We start from the raw sequence: 21937 nt of genomic DNA, 5'->3' as shown, positions 1-21937 counted from the left end.
TCAATCGGTTGTCTATTACATACATTAAGTACATGAATGATAAAAATTTAATTGCCATTATTATTTTACTATTTTTTTTCCAACTATTGTCGTACCGTACACGTGCGCACGTGACATAAGTTTTTTATTGGTTTAATTTTGAACTCAAATGCATAAATTCGAAAAAAATTACAAGGATACAATAAAAAAATGTAATTTGGCAGGTTAGAACGATTGTCAGACAAACATCAGTAACATCGTAACATTACAAATAATAATAATAATATGTTACATTAAGTATGTAATAAAATTTATCCCCAAATGATTACGGCAAGGGTTATGGGGTAGGATGAATTTTGGGGTGGTGGGCGCAGATGACATTGAAAAATGTAGACTAACCACAGACTGTAGTGAGGGAGGGGGTAGTGGGTGTAGAATGGAAAAACGTACGCGAGGGCGCGCACGTGCACACGACTGGTTCTTTGAGAAAACGAGACGAGGGACGACGCCTAACGACTCGACTAACGCCAAAATCGACTCGACATTTGCGGGACAACGTCTTACGTATAATAATAATATATGGTACATGAAATATATATTAATAGTATCGTATTCAATTATAAGTTATATGATCGTCGTGCGCGTGGCGGGGGTGGTGTTGACATGGCAGTGGTGTCGATCAGATGGCCTTGCCCAGCGGCGCCGTGTCGTCGTCGTCGCTGTCTTGCGAACCCGGTTCTTTCCGGAGTCCGGTGGCGAAGCTGTGCAACAGGTCCCGGAAGACGGCGCCGTCCATGTTGCCGGACAGGTAGTACATGAACAGCCAGTCGGAGTACGTGGTCTGCCTGGCGATGATGGCCAGGTCGACGGGGTCGAGGCGGGTGCCCGGAGACGACTCACGCAGCAACAGCCGATTGAAAGACTCGCGCGAGTGGAGCGCGTACTGGAAGCCACGCCACACGAGCGCGGCCACGCTGACGGGCACCAAGACGAACACGAACCAGAACCACAGGACGACGTAGATCTTCTCGTTGATGATGTTGAGCGCCATCACACACATGGCGTCGTGCGTCTGCATGGTGCCGGACGGACCGAACTTGTGAAAGTCGCACTTGGTCATCTTGGGGAACACCCGATCAAACAGCTTGCTGTCGTCGTCGAACGCATGCAGCCCGTACCCGTAGAACTGGCCGCCCAGGAATTTGTCCATGAGCTTCATCTGGAACAAGACGTTGACCAGATTGATCACCTCGCACCCGATAAGCACCGCGGCCCAGTTGCGGTTCAACCGGAACCGGGTGACCGTGTCCAGGTGGTTCATGACCTCTCGCATTTTGGCCCACCTGGTCGCCTCGGACGGTATGTTCGGTGCACCCGGCACCGCCACGTCTTGGTCACCGTCCGCCTTCAGGTACAGCCTTTGCAACCCGTTGACGAGCAGTGCGATGGTGCCCGCCTCGTACGAGCGCCACATGAGGTGAGGCAGGTAGAACAGCAGCGCCTGTCCGAACAGCACGAACGGCACCCACTGGTAGTACGAATGGCGGACGGAGCGCGAGTCCCACTGCACGGGACCGACCCCCGGGTGTGCCGAGTGGTTGGTGTCCGGCAGCGTGTACGTGGCGGTGAAGAAGCAAAACGTGTTGACGACGTTGATGGGCACGCCGGAAGCGATGCACCGGATGTGCTCGCCGATGTACTGGCGACTGCACACCAGCGTGGTGCACGCCAGCAGTATGGCGAACGTCAGCCGGTAGTGGACGCGGAACGCCGGGTTGTCGATGGTCACCAGCCTGATCCGGGTGAGCCGGGACTGGCTGACGACCGCGCTGAACACGCCGATCATGGCGAGATTGGGCTACGGAACTGTTTCCGTCCGCCTTCCGCCGAGTACAGAGAACGCGAATAAACGTGAAACGTTCGTTAGCGCGGCCGCACGCACCGGCACGAGGAAACAAGGAGATAATGCACACAGAACACGCGTAGACACTGTCGCGCGCGTAACACAACGACTGGCGCGCGCGAACCGACGACGCGTACACCGCACCGGTTGCAACGGCGGCGTCGACCCCCACCGCGCTCAGCCCCGACGAGGATGACGGCGCGGCTGCGGCTGCGGCGGCGATCCGTTTTTCGAGCGGCCGCGCGCACCACTCGTCTCGTCCGGTGGTGTGGCGCACGTGGTCCGCTGTTCGTCGGGTGGTGGCGACGGCGACTAGTGGTGGCGACCGACGTATCTTACGAAAATAATCTAACGATGTCCCGAAAACACGCGTAATCGTGTGGAAATGTGATTTTTGCACCGAAAGACCCCGCAGAATGTCACGACGACGTGTCCATATGGAAAACGTCTCCCTCCCTCCCTCCGAAACGCTTTATTGTACCCTCGGTAAAACGGGTGTATTATGATGGCATTTATCATGTGCAATACGTTTATTTTATTTTTTACGTCATAGACTCGTCCGCGTTTTCACTCGAATTTAAATACGTCGCGTTCTTTCCCGCATAAACCATCTCGTCTTCGACAATGTCGCGTTTATTTCTTTAGCAAGACGATAAAAATGCATTTGCATACCTGCGCGTGCATCAGCGGTTAGAGTGAGATTTTTCTTTAACGTGTGAATGTTTACGTGTAACATTTTCTACCATAAATGCATTAATGCGACGCGAATAACTTAAATCTGTCGCCTCAACCCTATATAAGACAGCTATGAATGATTATGAAAATTTTATTGTTGTATATAAGTATATTAATATAAGTGCGGCGTTTGGGAAACATTCGAATCAGGAAAACTACCCCTAAAGTGCGCCCCTTCCGCGGGTCATCGTTTTTAGGGGGTGTCACGTACACAGAACCGATGGGGTGTCTGAGTCGTCGGCTTGTTGGCGCGCATACGTCGGCCGGATCAAATTATCGTATTGTTTCGTTCTTTATCTCGTTTTGTACTCGACGACCGGTCACCGACAAGAGACGTCCTCCAAACTCGGTACTCGTCTCGCTGCGTCGCATTGTCGTGTCATAATGCTACAATATTATTATCATCGTCGTCATTATTAAAACACAGTAAGTTGCCGGGCCTCCCCCGCAGGACAAATGCGCGCCAGGCGAATTACGACACGCATCGTCTGCAATGTGTCGCGATATAATACGTATAATTTAGTTATAGTGTTGTTGTTGTTGTTGTTGTTGTTGTTGTTGTTATATTATTTAACTCGTGGGATGAAAGAGACGTGCATCTTATGTACAAGTAGTGTACGCGCACATGCAGTGTTACGAATTATAATAAGAGAACCCATTACACGTGTGCGGTTCGTCGACTTGTAATAATAATCGTCGTCGTCGTCGTTGTCGTTGCCTGAGTATTGATAGATAAAAATATTACGACGTGGCTTAAATATTATTTTTGTCGACGGTGTGGCCTACTACGCTACCAACGCTTCATATGTTTTCATATTATATTTTACCTGCAGTACTGGAGCAAGCTACCCGGCGTATCTATATATATATATATATATATATATATATATATATATATATATATATCACCTATAGATACTTCATATCTGTAATATTATAATCGATAAAATAACAAAATTTGATATTTATATGACAAATTTTGAAAAATCAAATAGTATCACGTTTGAGTCGTCGAGTTCCGAATACCTAACCAAGGTAATAATAGCTGGATAACAGTGAAACAAAATCATAAATACAATTTTTCGTCGATAAAATATTCATGAGCTTGTTATATAAAAAAAAAAAAAAATTTCAAATGAATATTTTAATGTGATATATTCGTCACTAAACGGCGCTTTCTGATTTCAAATCCCATTTCTTTACAATTACTCGCGGAAAGTTTTTAAATCAAATAGATACTTTGACAGACGCCATAAGATTTTAATTCAATAACCACCTAATTTCAAACATTTGAAATTGTTTCGTCTGACAAATCTAACGAAATGAAGCGTTATATATTTTGGTCAATATAACAATATCGTTTTAATCATGTGTTAATTCGTCGAGTGAATCAAATGAGTGAGCACTGTACCGCGCATAATTATTTAGTCTATGTACGTAATTATTATTAAAGTCAGATATCAGCATACTTGTAGTTATTTGAGTACACTTATTGAACAATATAAAAAAGTGTAATATTTAATACAAAACGAAAGAAAAAAAATGGCACCTATGTAGAATCTAATAGATAAATTCTTTAATCGTAAACAACGGTAACCAACTAATAAATTACTCGATGAACCGGTTTTTGGTATAATTAAACGATTTAATTTGAATCGTTGCATTCAGCTACACATATTATATTATTAAAAACAACATAATGCGTTCGTAAATCTCAGAATATCGTAGTGCATTCCGAAATAACAGTCTTATACCACAGTATAGTGTTTGGTTTTTCTTTAAGCGATTAGTGTCCACTGGCTCGACCGAGGACTTAAGTCGTATATACTCTTGACCCAAGAAATATTTTTTAAACATTATTTATTATCTATGAGGCAATAGCCACTAAGTGAAAAACAATAATACGTCCAACAATGATAAACGCATCACAGTGTTAATAATGTTAATATGTTAAAATAAATTATACATGCTTCTCAAAAAAACAATTTTAACAGTATGGTCTGTTATTTTTCATCCTCCCCTCACGTCAGACGTTTTTACAAGTCGTTTCACCATTTTTTAGTATACACGCGCAATACACTTATATAGTTTTCGTATTTTACCTATATGCGACAGGCCGCACGAGCTACGGAATATGATGGGAGACACGACTTGAACTACGTACGGGAGAGATCTCACTGGGTTTTACTCTCGCGCGTAAAACGTACGGTAACTAAATTAATAGTCATTACCGACTTGCATCGTTATTCGTTAACAATAATTATAGTGCGGTTCCGGAATGCTGCACGCGGCCCAATACTGTTCGATTTCGGTTTGAAATATTTTTTAAACGTTTTACTTTAAATTTACTACGTTTGACTACCTACTTACAACTTATATGAAACGTACGCACGGTAGACGTTTCGTTTTGTGCGTTCACACAATAGAGACGCGTACCGGCCTCTCGGCTGTGTTTCCCCTCACAAACTCTGCTCCGACGCAACATTACGTACGATGAATATATTACATATAGTCAGATTATTTGTTATAAGGCCAGGTGCAATATCACGACATCCCCTTACTTCGTGTTTAAACCGGTCTACCCTTTTTATTTCTCTCTCTCGATAAATAATTGTTATTAACTTTTGTATTCCGAACGCAGACGCGTGTCGGGAAAATTATATTTTTTTTTATGTCTGTTATCCGTCAGTTGTAGTATTAGTGGTCGAACACACGACAACAATGTAATGCCTGCCACAACGCTTCAGTGGCACGGTTTTAGGAATTGGATTTGAAATATGAAATTGATAATGGCAATCCGCCGTGACTACATACATAGTATTAAAGATTAAAAGCAGACTGTGCAAGAAATAAATCTTATCGTCATTAATTTCGTATACGACAAAACTATTTGACCTTTAACTTACTGCTATTGCTATAACCTTTAAAATTATAAACGGTTTTTTGGATAGCATGAACCATATTCTTAATAATCAAACGAGCCAGACTAGCAGAACGAAATTATAACGAACAATCAGCAATAAACACATATTATTATCTTCGTTATAACATTAAATCTAACAATACGCCGATCCGGCTAAACTGTGTCCACACAAAATGACATGTCTATTATTAATATGACTATGATATTGATAATAGTTCGGCAATAATATTACGTTTGGTACCTACTCATATTCAGAGTAATCTTGATTACAATATAATATTATCGCGTTATTGGTAATGAATAATGATCGTATCGTCTGGTCAATGACTAATATAATAATATGATATTTTGCTCTGCCGATCAAGTACGCATTAGTCAAGTAATGTATGGATATTCCGATGAATAATTTAAGCACACCGTGTTATGTATTATTAGTAATAACTTAGCCTGATTAATTAAAATTAATTTTTTTTCAGTGATAATAATATTATTATATACATTTAATATACGTATTAATGTATTATATTAATAATGGTATGATTTAGGAAATTAAAATTTATTAATAAGAACCAAAATATAATTAGTTTTACAATGAATTGTCTTATAATTTAGTGGTGATGTCACCTGAAAAAAATCGGATAAACGTTATTCGCGTAGATTTGTGATTTTTCGTTGTTTTGTTGACAGTTTAAAATTTACAACATCTTTAAACTGGAAAGGGGTTGATTGACGAACGAGTTAATATTGTACATTTTTTTTGTAAGCAACACAATATTATTGTTGCATTTATATTTGTATCTGCAATCATCGTGAAAGTAGCGATATGATTAAACCACCGGATACATCTGTAAAATAATTTAATATTATAGTCTCGAGTATATAATTACAGTGATTGAAACGGTTGAAACTTATACACAGCTTAATCGAATCTAATATAATTTTTTTTTTTTTTTTTTACAATGAAAAAAAAATAATTATTTTACGATTTTGTTCACACGACTTTTTACGACCACTCTTTTGCCACAGATGAGTGACAAGCGATCTTTATTATTATTACATACGTTGTAAGAAAAAAAAAAATTCTGACTAAGATTGTGTGCACATAGTACATATGCACCATAACATGCGGCGTACATGTTTAACGGCACGTCGTTAAATCCGGAATTGACCAATTTCACCGACTTGCACTGAGGCGGTTTTTCGAAAACAAATTGTGTTGATTATAATAGTATAATAATATATATTTTTACCTCTTTTGTTTAGCGAAAAATAACATTCGCTCTGTGCGTTTTGCCTGACGCCAGTCGTAATTATATTCGACCGAGCATAAAATTCAATAATGACTTCAGAAGCAAAACAATATATTTTTTAAAATTATGTATTGACTCGAAGTGACATTTGTAGCAAAGTATAATACACTTGTACAATGTACAATAATTTCAGATTAAATTGGTTTTTAGAGGTACCTATGGGTAAATCAATCTATAAATTAATAAATTATGCAAAAATAAAAACATTTAATCGTTCAATGTAGGTAGATTTTTTAATTGCATATAAATATTGCACACTTCGCATGTTGTACACGTAATTGTATGTATATATATAAATAAACTTTCTGTATTTTGTTCGATTTTAATTTTTGTCGATTGACTATATTTAATATTTATATTTTTCATCATAATAATTTTGCTTGTATGATTTGGATTGTGTGGAAAGATTTATGTATAATATACTCAACGATTTGAATTCTGTGGCTAAAAGTGAAGTGCTTGAAAAAATAAACACGATTATATGCATACTACAACAGATCATATACAATAATTTAGACTCAGACGACCGATAATTGGAATAAACGAAGTCACAGGTCTCGTGCATGTGGAAGGACAAAAACACATATGGTGTATTTATATGGTTTAACAGCACCACCATATGTTTAGAGTGTGATGAGAGTTCGTGATTTAATGAACGTCATGTTTGAGTTTTGTTATTTTTGGTGCATATGTTTTGGTCAAAGTGGAAAATCCAGAAATTCTATATGTTGCCCAGACATTTTTGGGCAGTATGTTTAATTATTTAAACATTTTTTATACTTGATGCTGGAGCATTTTTATACAGAATGCCAGAATAATAATTTATGGATGAACTATTTATTTATCACGGTTATTTTAAACTATTTAAATTAAAAAACATATATTATATTATTAAGAAGAAGGTTTACGGGTAAACCATTGTGTTGTCGAGTTGTATAAAAATGTAAAAACTATTGAACCTAAAATTAATGTTAAATGTTATATTTTGATTTATTAGGTACTTTTATAATTAGGTAGGTACCTAATTAAGTAATGTACAAAACTATAGATGAAAATGGTCGCCTGTTTTTGATTCACTATCAACTATCGTGGTATCAAAGATTGTGAACAAACTAAAGTCAATAATAATTCTTATACATCTTTATTATCTTACACATACTGGTATGATCTTGATATTTCTAAATTTCCAAAATGTAAATTATTAGTCTATTATCTCCGACCTAGTTACTTACTCGATCATATATATTTTAATATATATGTATTATATAATATTATACAGTTAAAATAAAAGTGCACTAAAGTAGTCAGTGGCTAGGCTTATCCTAATTACCCAGTGCGCAAGTTTATGCACTCAACTGAAGATACTACAATTAATATTATTTATAAAATGAGAATTGTTAAGTTTTAAATAATTAACACTAAATCTAAAGCTGTTAGAAGATATAATATATTAAAATGTCTTGGAAATAATCCGTGTTGCAATAAATACGTAATAATAAAATATAAAATTATTTTTTATTGTAAATGTTCAATGAATTACCAATACATACATATTAGAATATAATTTTAAAAAAAATGTTTTTTTTAGAAATTTATAGTTATCTTTAAATAAAATTCGAAATATAACTTCATATTTTTACATTGAAAATTTAAAATATGTATTTTAATGTATTCTAGAAATAATATCGGATTAAAATGTTATACGTTTGAATTTATGATACAATACATTATTGTACAAAGCATTTTTTTTCTTTAACTATTATTACTAAATTATGATGGTAAATTCAATTATACGAATACATAAAGTTATTGAATAGGTATAATCATTTCGAAGATTTACGAGTATGTCTTTAACAATAAAAATATTTTATACATAAAACTAAATCACGAATTGTTTTGTTTTATTTACTTTAACTATAAAAACCAAATTTTATTATAAATATTTTAAAAAGGTAGTAATTAAAAACGAATCTTGAATAATTTTTGCGGTTATATTTTTTAAACTTAAACCCGTAACATTAGAGGTAAACTCAAAGTACAATGTAATAGTCATATATTTATATACATAAAATAACCAGTACCTATGTTCAACTATGTAATTGTAGTTCAATACTTGCAGTTGTTTGATTAAAACATTTGGTTTGAAAATAAGTTTAAACACCTATATAGTATATGTACATATAAAAAGTTACATTTTGACACTTAATATGTATAGTAATGAATATTCTAATTTTCAAAGTAAATTTGATTATATGGCTGTATAATATGTGCAGTAAGTAACTTTTATATTTTTCAAATGTTTATAGGAAGCATTAGTTGAACATAAATCATACATTTATTCCTGTAAGGATTAACACGTATCATCGATAACTTATTATTATTGAATATTTATCATTTAAAATATTATTGACTTGATGGTAATTTCAAGCACAAGTTCGTTTGTATACAACACAAGACACAACTAATGAATATTTTATTATTGTTTTTGCTTTTTTTTCAGATACCTATGATGCAGAGTAAAGCTACCTTTAATTGTTACACTTATAAGTATGAAATATTTGTTTATGTAAAACAATTTGAACTTAATGATAATCGTCTTTTTTTTTGATCATACATCATGATAATATAATAAATTCATATTATATCTTCAGTGTTTGGTGTATGTTAGTATGTTACATACATACATATTATTTATATAATATAAATTACGTATAAGCAATGACATAAATGTTTAGTCAGGGCAGTAGGAACTCTTAAATATAATAATTAATGAGTTTAGGTTGTCAAAAATGAATTGTATGCGTGTAGTAATAAATATGATTCCAATATAATATTATGGTTACAGGTTATGACTTATGTGTTTTAGTTTAAACGTACTAATATAATAAGCTTGTACCTTAAACGGCTAACTATAAAATTCTATTAAAAGATATCTAACAATGCGTTATATATAATTAATAAAATCGCCATCGTTTAAACTCCAAATGTTCACAAAATAATATTCTCATTAGGTAATTGTTATTATTTATTAGATTAAGAAATCCGATATACACGGTAGTATGGCTATATAATATTAAGACTATTATGGGTAGGTTATAACTGAAGGAACGTTAGACGAATATAGTCCGGCTTGATATCCGGCTTGATAAGTAATATAAATGATAAACATTTTAGAATATTAGATATTTCTCGTATAATGTATTCAGAATTCATTATTTATTTAACTAAATAAGCAAAACAAATAAATACAATCAGAATTTTAAAGTCCCTATTTAATGACTATTCTGCCTATTAGACTATGGATCACAATCGCACAGGCACAGGTGCAATTTCCAATGGTATACGGAAGGTAGATAAATCCGAATTAAAAATGGTAAAATCCAAAAACTATTAATTTAAGATTTCGAATTTATTATAACAGTATATTACAAAACACTTAATTTAACAATGTATGGATACAAATTTTCAAACATGTTAAAATTAAAAAAGAATGAAATATTTTACTATTATGAAGTTGGTCAGTAGCCAGTTAATATTGTTTATAATTTTTATAAGTTTTGGTCCTTAGATAATATAATGTAATTATCATTTATTAATTTTTAAGTACCGTGATTTAAATTACTTTGTTAGTTTAATCATAGTTTTTTCGGTGACAAATTTTACATTTCTAAATTGTAATTGCTTTAATGTTCAGCAACATTTTTTCATAAAGGAAATATTTGAAATCAGAATGTATGTATATATAATACTATAAATATTTGTTTAAGAACCACATTTTATATAGGTCGATTTGGAACCATTGACTTTTTTTAGTGAACATGGCCTAAAGTATGTTGTGACTTATTGACTACTAAGCGAATTATTCGTTTTGCAAATCGTAAACTCATATTACCTATTTCAAACAACTATCATCAAAAATTAATTTTCAGCTAAATCAAAAAATACATACACAATTTAATGGAAGTAAATTATGGCGAATCGTCAATTAATAAAGTAAGAATTCTTTATATTGGATATTTAAACTTTAAATGATCAAGATTTTATAAATCACTAAGCGATTATCGGTTATGAATGAATATTTCAGAGCCATCTATATGACTACAAACAAACTCAAGGACGGAAGTCAAAGAGATCACTAGAGAACGCGTCTAATACATAGTATTTTATAAATACGAAATAAAATAACTGTTAAAAACGATTATTTTAGGGCGTTCTATGATCATAAAAATTAAATTTCCCAAAATATAAATACGAGTATATATTTACTTAAAACTTTTATTCATTAATACTTAGATTTTCGATATTATTGTTATTTTAATATACATAGTAACTACTATGTATAACTTCTTTCGACATAAAACACAGTTTCTAGAGTTCCTATAGCGTATTTTTTCGTATTTAAAATAACGTTTAATGAAAAATAATAGTAAAATACACGCAACAGGTGTCTAAGGCATAATCTTAGCGGTTGATAAAATATGTATTTTTTTTGACATCTTTTCTATCGAAAATAATATAAACAAAAATAAATGTGTCGGTCCGAAAAACCCGAAAAATTGACGGCCATATATCGTGGAGCGCACGGACGAGATTAAGACATTCAAACCGATAAAAAGCGTCTGCAGGTCCACCCCTCAGTACTTACATACTCTTACATCGTCGTGGACGGTTGTCCGGAGCGGAAGGATGCCGGAAACGCGTTTAAAATTCGTGGGTCACGACCGTTGCGGATGACGATCGGATATTGTGTACCTTGCGATGTCGGCGCGGTGACGGCAACGAATACTGCACTGGCCACTGGTGGTGGAGTGCTGCGGCATCGGTGGCCATCTACACGCGAGACGTAGATGAGACGGTTGGCGATTTGATCGTCTCAATTGCGTCGCGTTCGTGTACGGCCGGACGTCCGATACGGATTTCGTCACCAACACGCGAATATTATCGAAGTGTCACCGGAAGGTTTGAACCTCGCGGTGCACGAGCAAGGCTAACGACCATATTCAAGGTCACCGCGGCGGAACAAGTGCGAGCGAACGTCTCATCTCCGCGTAACCCAACATTATCCACGTTTCATCGGCCACGGAGTTTTTCCGACAGACTCGATTACTCGTCACGTCCGTTCGATCGTGAAAGCCACCCCGTCGCGAGCTCCTTTACAACACATAATTTATGCGATAGATTAATACAACAATAAATACCACCCGCGCGCAGGCGCAGTGACTCTAACGTATCTAACATTGGATTAGGTTAAATTTTGTACGTTTTTCATTTAAAAGACAAACCCACAATTTTTTTAGGTTTTCGAGACGTTTTGTAGTTTCCATAACAACAAATACCATAAAATAGGCACGACAACGCCCTCTCTTCGTCGGTAGACATATGTTGGTGACTAAATATGATTTAAATTTTTTGCTTTTTTGGTGTGCTATATATGCTTTTTTGTATGGAACAGTATGTAACCATAGCCATTTATTATGAGTTACTGATTTAATGTACGGTGAAACTCCCTATGACGAACTTCCGTTTAACAAAAGTTTCCATCTGACGAAATATTTTTAAGAACTATGTCCTTTGTTGTTGGTTATACGTACATATTTTATATCTAAATAACGAATCTAATATTTCTGTATCAAATAATAAATTATTCGATAATAACAAACCTATTTTTGTAATTATTGTTGCTCTCAAATATTCAATGTTCTAAAATTACCTAAATGCTTAAATTATAAATTGTATTGTATCCAATAAAGATAAGATATCGAAAGTAGGAAATATGTTAATTTTTATAGCAGTATTGCAATTCCGATATTAACGTAAACGTATACGTTTCTCCAAAGTTGGATTTAAAAATGAAATTATTGAAATTTATGTACAAATTCTAGGTGTACAACAAGAATAAGAATTAGTTCACTGATGTTGCTTTACAAGATTATTTACTAAAAAAAAAAAGACATAGAATGAAATGTACTAGAAAATAACCAGCAACAAGTGGTTCCAAGCCACTTAAATTGAAAAAAATACGTCCTTTGGGGTTTTTTTTTATTTTAATATAAAAAACGCAATTCCTGAAATATATAGTGTTTTACGGTTAGCTGACAATTGCAATAATTTTTGTTCAATTGAACCTTTTCAACTTTTTTTTTTTTAATTATAAATTATTATCTGCGTTACATTTAAATTAACTTTTCGTTTTTTTTTTTAAATTTTGTATGTAAAATTAAGAAATCAAAAAATTTTCAATTCGATATTAAAAAAATTAAAATAGCTATTTTGTTGTTATAATTTTTAAAACACGTAAGCAAAAAAAAAAAAAAAATAAAATAAAAGAGGTTATGCAGTTTATTTCTTACTATTTTTTAAAGTTTACACAGTTTTATATTATTTTAAATAGATTTTCTGGATAATGAATAACCGATAATCGCTATAACATTAATAACCATGAAATAAATTTGAATTTAAACAAACTTTAAAAATTGTTTAAAATTTATTGACTTAACTATAGTCAAAATTGTTGACACCAATATTTTTCTAAAAATCGGATTTACAAAATCGCTATCTTCATTTTTTAAATATTAAATAAAAAGTATTCTAAACGTAGGACAGACGACAATTGACAAATTAAAAAAAAAAAAAGTTGAAAATGTTTAGTATAACAAAAGTCATTGCAATTGTTAGTTCAACGTGAAACACCCTGTTTAATTTTAGCTTTTATATTCCTATTATACTATCCTTGTATGAAGATATTAGGAATACTTATGACTAACCATATCCTAAAAAGAATTGTTTTTTTTTTTTTTTGTATTAATATACTCGTAATATACGCCATTCTTGTCGAGTATAGTTTTAATTGTTGTACGACAATCCTTTTTCTGTGGAATGCCTCGTTCGATGAAAATATTGATTTTTTTTTTAAATATGATGCACAAAAATCCTGTTTTAATGTAAGTTAATTTTTTTAATTTGTATGCAATCCTTCTTCTATAATATTATGTAAAATGGACAATACTTGGAAATGGACTCGTTTTTTAAGCTACCTTGAAATTTTAGAAAGGAGTTATTCAAAAAAAATTTGTTTATTTCGTCATGCTATTCTTTTATATATTTAGTCTTAGTTTTGAAGTTTTTATGGAACTTTTCCTAAATCAAAATTATTTTATTGCATAATGCAGTCAGTAACTATAATTGACTGTTGTTGTGGTAAATTCTAAAATTGTTAATATATTTAAAATTAATACTATTTGATTTTAACCAATTGATAAATAGATAAAGTTTTATATCATTTTTGTATTTTTATTTACTTCACGTTATTGCTTATTATTCCATTAGCTCGTCAAATTTATTTAAAACATATACCTTAATATTTTTTTTGTTTAAATATTTTTAAGTTTTCATTTAATTCTGGTTTTTATATATGTGAGAACAATTATAAATTAATATGTTAAACAAAGGATTCTGATTTGATTTTTTATGATCTTTAATCTACATCAACATAATTTAATATATTCTAGTATTTTATACGTTTTATGAAATTAATTTATCATTACACGGCGTGTTGCTTAGGCAATTTAGGTTCATTAGTGTTGTGAATATAATATAATATAATCTTAATATTTCAATAATTAATTTTTCTTATTCTAGTTATTGTTAGTACAATAACTTAAACTTAGATTCTAAACGAAACGAAAATATGTTAGTTTTAAATAATTATGTGTTAATTTTTTTTTTTATGAACTATTTATAAATAATTGAATGTTTTTTTATAAATGTTTATAAAAAAATTTAAGAAAAATAAAAAATACTGAAGATTTATGTCACAATATTTTTTATAAGCATTTATTAAATTTTAAGTTAAGATAAAATTTGTCAAAATCTCAAAAATTACGAATTATTTTATAATTAAAAATTTATAAAAGTGTTCCTGTTTTTATTTAAGATTTAAAAATTTAATGCAAAGTAAAATTAAATATCTTGCAAATAATACGAAAAAAAAATTTTCTAACGGAAAATCAAATACATTTTTTATAACTGTTTGAATTTAAAATGTTCATAAGAACGGATTTTTATCTGTTAAATAACTATTTTTTTCCTAACGATTTTTTTGTTTATTAAAATTCAAAACCGTAGATAGGTATTTGAAATTTTCAAAAATGTTTGTATTATAATTTTATCTATTTATCATTACAATGATATAATTTTCGAAATATTTTGACTCTTTTTGTGATCTTTATAGATATGAGATATTTTTTCTATTTTTTTTTCCAATAAATGCTAATAAAAATTATTCACCAAGTCAAAATTCTTGAAAATTTAGTAAAAATACTATACAAGTTGTTCTTATAATTGTAAAAAAATATTAATAACACATAGTTACGATTTTTTTCATACACATTTTATATTAGAATTTTGACGAAATTACTTATTTTGAACAACAAATAATGATATAATAATTATTTTGCTATAATGTAAGAATATTTCTTATGGGAGCTTAAAACTGTTACATATATTAGTATATTATATAACTATTGTTAAATTTATTATACACAATAGAATTTTTGATTTCTTTTAAGGTATTATTTATTTATTTTATGCACTTATTTTTACTGTTTTAGGGTATTTATAAGGAGATAGTATTAAATTTTTATTGATACGTGAAGATAAAATGTGGTATTAATATATGTAATTAAAATAGTTAAATACTAATAATTTAATAAATGTGGTGTTTTCAGGAAAAAAATATATTAACTTTCTAGTTAAAACATTATAAGTTAAATACATTAATTAAATAGCTCTAGGTATTAAAAGGAAATATCATGAAATATATTTAGTGATATAGGCTGAAAGACTGTCTCCTCTCTGAATTGTTTATCTGTACAATGATACACCATTGAATTCAAATTTAACATACTTATAACAGTGATCCAATGACACCTAATGTATAACAGAGTAATAGTTACATGCATACATTTTTATATTTTATATCCATATTATTTGTATACCATTCACGTTTTAAATTTAAAATTTTATTAATAGATCATGTTCATATTATTATAGTCATAAGTTAAAATAGTGAAGAAAACAGGTAATTACTCTACTGTAAGTATAATAACTATCGAATACGTTTATATTTTATATTACGCTATTTGTATATTGTTAAATATCAATCAATTTATTTTACAACTAGTATAATATAGTATGTTAAATTAATTTTTGCACTTTATAATGTTATCATGTATATAAAATATAATGTAACTTAACCAATTTTAGGTACTCATGAATAATATTTTTAAATTGCATCAAAATAATTGAAATCATTTTCTTTTGTGTAAATATTTAATAACGTTTATATTTGAACCTAAAATTTCTATATAGAAACAGAAAAATTGATAATATGTGTATAGATTTTTTAGATTTAGATAATTTAGACAATTAATTACATATAAACTTTGTATGTAATACACTAATATACAAAAATAAAAATAAAGTACATACTATCATTGTAAAATCAATACATTCTTGTTTTACTTAGCATCTAAAAGAGAATAATATCGAGCGAAATTTAATTATATTAAATTTTTTTTATAGTAATTGTCTCAGATAATACATATATTAATTTTTATTTAAGTAAGACGTGTATTGATAGTTAACAATATTGTGCATATATAATATTTTTATGTATAAAAAAAAAAAAAATAAAATGAAATCGCTACAGAAAACTACTTTCTTTTGCATAAAATCTATAATATTCAAAAAAAAATAATTATGTTTGAGAATATTTATAATAGAATATTTTTAATATTAATACTTCTAAAAAGTATATTGAGTATCAATAATGATTGAAATGTGAATTTTTTTTCAAATATGTAAAAAAAATGTGGTCGTTTAGCGGCTAGTTAAATTATAAAGTTTAATTCATACAAATAATGCACGGAAAAATATATACTATATATTAATCAACATTTTTTTTTTAAATTTTGTTCTTTCTATAACCAATCAGAAATTGTATTAATTTAAATTTTGAGTGAAAATTGGTTTTTCATTATTATTATCGTCTACCGATACCATAAAAAATTAATTTTGAGTCTACTTACAGAGCGATTCAACCATCCGACTATCCGAACTCATCTCTCTTTAATCATTTAGTAACACATTTATTCATTTATTCAAATTTTGATTTTTGGAATTTTTATGTACGCTTAAAAATCATAATTTATAATATTGAAATTTCCTATACGACTTAAGGAGTGTTCTGTGACCATATTAAATACATTTTTTCAATGAAAATTATCGAGCACATGATTGGTTTCTATTTTGATTAAATAAAAATTCAAATGAGTAGTTTAAGGATTATTAAACTTAGAGTGTTAAAATAATAATCTTATGTAGTTGTATAATTGTTTTATATAAATACTATGAAAATTCTATGAAATATTAATTTGTTTCTATAATAATGTATAAAACACAGTTTTTTTATTCTTTAAAATTTTAACGTGGTAAAAAATACCAAGATGCGCCATATGACGTATTATACACAATGTTGAAACAATCATCGAATTAATATTCATAATATTTTAGTATTGTTAGTTTAGTTGAATACTATGTTATTTTGACTGTCAATACACGTCTTATTCATATAAAAATTAATAAACGTGTAATCTGAGACAATAACTATAAACAATTTTAATATGATTTAATTTATATTCATATTATTCTCTTTTAGATACAGAGTAGAACAATGGTCAATAAATGTATTGATTTTACAATAATAGATATGTATTATATACAAATTTCATAATATGTGATTAATTAAAAATTTTATATGTGATTAATTAAAATTTTTATATTAATTATTTAAATACTTAAATTATTGTAGTTCTTATAAATTTCAAAGTTTTATCATGGACTTTATACATAAACGTTCTTTAAGAATTAAGTATACTCACAATTATACGAGTATACTTACAATCTTGCTCTTATATAAGACAGTTTATTGCATTATTTATTTATAATTGCAAAAATAATAATTTTATATGCATTGATTTTGTTTTGTAATTTTCCGAGATTTTTATAAAAAGTTTAATTATTTTAAATTATGTAAATTGTAGAGAATTTATTATCATAGAATATTTTTATTACTATTATTATTATTTTGTTAAACGGTTATACATATATTAGTATTCTGAAGTAATTGTAGTGTTTTAGTATTGAACAAATGAAAATTCTTATTATTAATAGAAAATATAATAGAGAGACACTCTCATGGTATATAGGTACCAGCAATGAGTGAAAATCGTACAAAATTATATTAAACCTTTTTTAAATTAAAACTTCGAAGCCATCTGTATACGTGTTGTCTTGATAAAATATGGTTCTTGTGTAGGATCCATTTGAATTTTTCTTGTACCCTGTAAAATCTGTTCAACAATACAATAATCTCTCGTCCAAATGCAGAATCACGTTCAACGAATACGTCAAATCATGAGTGGCGTAGAGTTATAATAATAATAAGGTGTTAATACGAATATACGATAGGCAAACGAGACAACTACATACATTACATATACGTATTACTCGTATATATAATATGGTTATATGTTTTTATTCGGATATCCGTCTCAACACTGTGAATAATGAATACGATTATCGTATTTGGTTACTGTTATAATACCGTAGTCTTGGTACTTGAGCACATACACATTTTAAATTTATGTGTACGACAATTTAGTAATGTAATCGATGTTTAAAGTAATACACCACCAAAAATGTAGACGCATATCAAACGACAATAAGTGATAAAATATTATGCTAGATTTTAAATAATGAACGGTCGGTTTAACGACCAGTGAACGATGTTTGTAATACTATGAAGGCAGTGATGCATAAAAAATAAAACTCGTTAGAAACTCATCATCAGTCGAATTAAGACTTATATATTTTAGTTATTGTTTAAAAATAATATACTCATGGATTTAATTATTAATAATTTGTAAAATGTATAAAACGTTAAAACCCAAATGTAGACATTTCTTTGGATTTAAAATATTTTAATTATATAATAAATTTCACTATAATAATAATAATATATTAAGCTCTATAAAATAAAAACGTCTTTCTTGCAATTTGCACATATAACTTATAAGTTTAAGACCAATCTTGTTAGCTGTAAAATATTTAAGTTAAGAACAATCATAATTTAATATTTTATTTTTGTTTTTAAATAGTTTTCTAGTATTTCTCATACTATTTCATAAGTATTTAAAAACTACATAAATATATTCCTAAATGAATACTTTTTTAGCTATTGAATGTATTGAATATATATATCTTCTTAATTCAAATAAAGAGTATCATAGTAAAGTTTGTTTATAACAAATCTGTGTCAGTCCTCCTCCTTTCAATGAAATCTTGCGTACGTGTCAACTACGATGCGTCTATTTGTAGGATCATTAATGATTATTATTATAGTATTACATATTCAGGACGTTCCAATAAAAGCTGTTTGACAATAGGTTTGACATGGTGTTCAACGGTTAAGTCGCGAATCACATACGTGAATTAAATTTAAACCGGACGCAGCTATCTAAGGGTCATAAAAACTAGTTGTCGAAATAATCGTGAAAATCGTGTCGTCAATTATTCGACTGTTGAAATAAATCACAAACTACAATATTGATTCGAAGCGTATGAGTATTTATTTTATTTTTTATTCCAATATCGATACAAATCCAAATTGCATAGATTATTTCGACCAGACATGCTCCGAACCTTAATGCAATCATTTACTTTGTGTCATTATTCTACCGTAGATATAACACGAAATGTTCATTTCGTGCTACATATATAACATATTATACGCAATCAGTCGTGGAGCAGCATAATTGATATTAGGAAGAAAATAAATGACAGTGGTAAAACTGTAAAAATCGAGTGATGCATAAAAAACAAACAAAAACAACACAATAGTCGCGGCATAACTACAGTTGTTATTTTGTTATGAGCTGCGATTGATGGAGAAAACGCAGTTGCAATGCCGCCAGCACTTATGTTACGTATAAAATGTGACATATCCATAAAGTTAAAAATGTGTTTTTGATTTTGTCCCGAGATTAGACCAAATTCCTGTTGTTTTTTTGTTTTCATTTCTACCCATATATTTATAACTGCGTTCCTCGTTTACTCGAAAATGTCAAGCCATTAATGAAAGAACCCTCGATAAATTCTAAATGCACTCCCGATGGGACAAAAAGATTTACTGTTACGACTTACATTTGTTTATATTTTATACTATAGTGTATAACTCGTCAGTCGCCATATATTATCGTTTTAACGATAACAAACATTCGTTTTAGGTATCGTTTTATCCTATAAGTACGCGTTGTTTCCTTTTTAAATTGTTTGTGATTAGCTCTATTGTGTGAAGTGTTTTTTTCTAAAAAATTTTACCCATTTATTTACTTTAATATACTTGAACGTGATTTCGGATTTTTAACAATATATTTGTTACAGAGAGATGAAAATATATAGGTTTTTTTTTTTATAATTTGTTAAATTATATTTTATTATATTATATTACTATATGCTATGGTGCTTATTTTTATAGGAAGTTTCGTTCTGGACGTTAAACATTTGTATAACGTCTGTACACAATATAATGTTTAACCTCATTTTTTTTGTTGATGATAGACTTCAATAAAAAACTAGGTCTTTAGAATTAAATTCGCCAACTATTCTATAGGTTGTTTTCTCAAAGCCGAACGCCGTATTGTTCTTAGTACAGCGTGCGACAATTTTACACGCACGCACACCATCTCATATTATGTCCATCGTTCGACCTTGAAAAAACATTATTTTTCAAATCGTCAAACTCAAAAACCAAGTCAGCTGTGAGTCAGTGTCAATATAGTTTGGAGTGTAGTTTTTTTATTTTTGTGTGTATAGGTATTATAGAATTTTATTTATGTTGGTTAGAAAAACGTTTGCGGAAAAACAAACGATCAAGTCCAAACGCACATACGTCATGATATTGATAAATCATACTGATAGACATTATTGTGATACACTGTACATAATTCTGAGCGCACGATCGCAGCAGACCTCGACCTCGTGATACCACTCGAGACTAGGACGAAGGAGAAGATCGTTCCGAAGGATATTTATTATGCCGCGCGTACACAATACGATACGGTTTAAACAAATGTGTGTGCATCTGGTCCTCGGACTATGTTTTATATTTCAATTCGGATTCCACTGTCTACGTGTCTAACCTACGTATCGCGCGCCTTGCCTGCACTTATATATATATATATATATATAAATATAAACCGAAAAATTCGAATTTCTGGTGCACATTAATACATAATATTATGTATTAATGATTATACGTATATACGACGCAATATGCATTTACACACGGCACGCGGAACGATATGATTGCCGGAAAACCGGTTTTCGGGGTGGAAGGGGTCCGTATGTGTTATGCGAGGGAGAGAGCAGGAGCACTTAACGAGAATTCGTCCAGATCCGAATGATCCGACGACCACACGGAACAAAAAGCACGCGGTCCCGAGTTCACGGCCGCGACTGTGCATCGGACAGAAGTAACCAGATATAGGTACATTCTACATGAGTATTTACAAATACGTATACTACTGACACTATGCTCTTGTGTGTGTGTGTGTGTGTGTGTGTGTGTACTGTGTACTGTGCACTGGCACACGTAAAAAGACACACTCACATAAATATGATATATGTAGTTATAATGACTGTCTAATAAAAATTAAATAAAAAACCGCGGTGAAATAAGAAAAAAATAATGATAATAAAAACAACACACCTATCGTGTGACGACGGGTCGTATACTCGTATATAACAATAAATACGTATTAAATGTACACCTCGTATTGTCACATCGATGACGGTGAACACTTTGATAATATGCGGGTAAATACAACAATCTCGCGCACCGGGGTAGTTGTGTTTGCACGTCTTCTGAATAATATCTATACACAACGTATCACGAACACGATATTATATACTTTGTGTTTGTGTGTGTGTGTGTGTGTGTGTGTGTGTGTGTGTGTGTGTGTGTGT

General features: G+C 30.9%; 1 protein-coding gene across 1 annotated transcript; it reads right to left on the bottom strand.

The window, feature by feature from the left end:
• Positions 1 to 37: 37 nt before the first annotated feature.
• Positions 38 to 1938, bottom strand: LOC112601694 (innexin inx7). Its single transcript, XM_025349429.1, has one exon. It carries the CDS (start codon positions 1823 to 1825, stop codon positions 659 to 661), a length of 1167 nt encoding a protein of 388 aa, XP_025205214.1. The 5' UTR covers positions 1826 to 1938; the 3' UTR covers positions 38 to 658.
• Between the last annotated feature and the right edge of the window lie 19999 nt (positions 1939 to 21937).

This window comes from Melanaphis sacchari, unplaced genomic scaffold (genome assembly GCF_002803265.2).
Source record: "Melanaphis sacchari strain LSU unplaced genomic scaffold, SCAv2.0 Contig7_pilon_pilon, whole genome shotgun sequence".
Lineage (NCBI taxonomy): Eukaryota > Metazoa > Arthropoda > Insecta > Hemiptera > Aphididae > Melanaphis > Melanaphis sacchari.
Note: the sequence above shows the minus strand (reverse complement) of the source record. Positions and strands in the feature narration are given on the sequence as shown.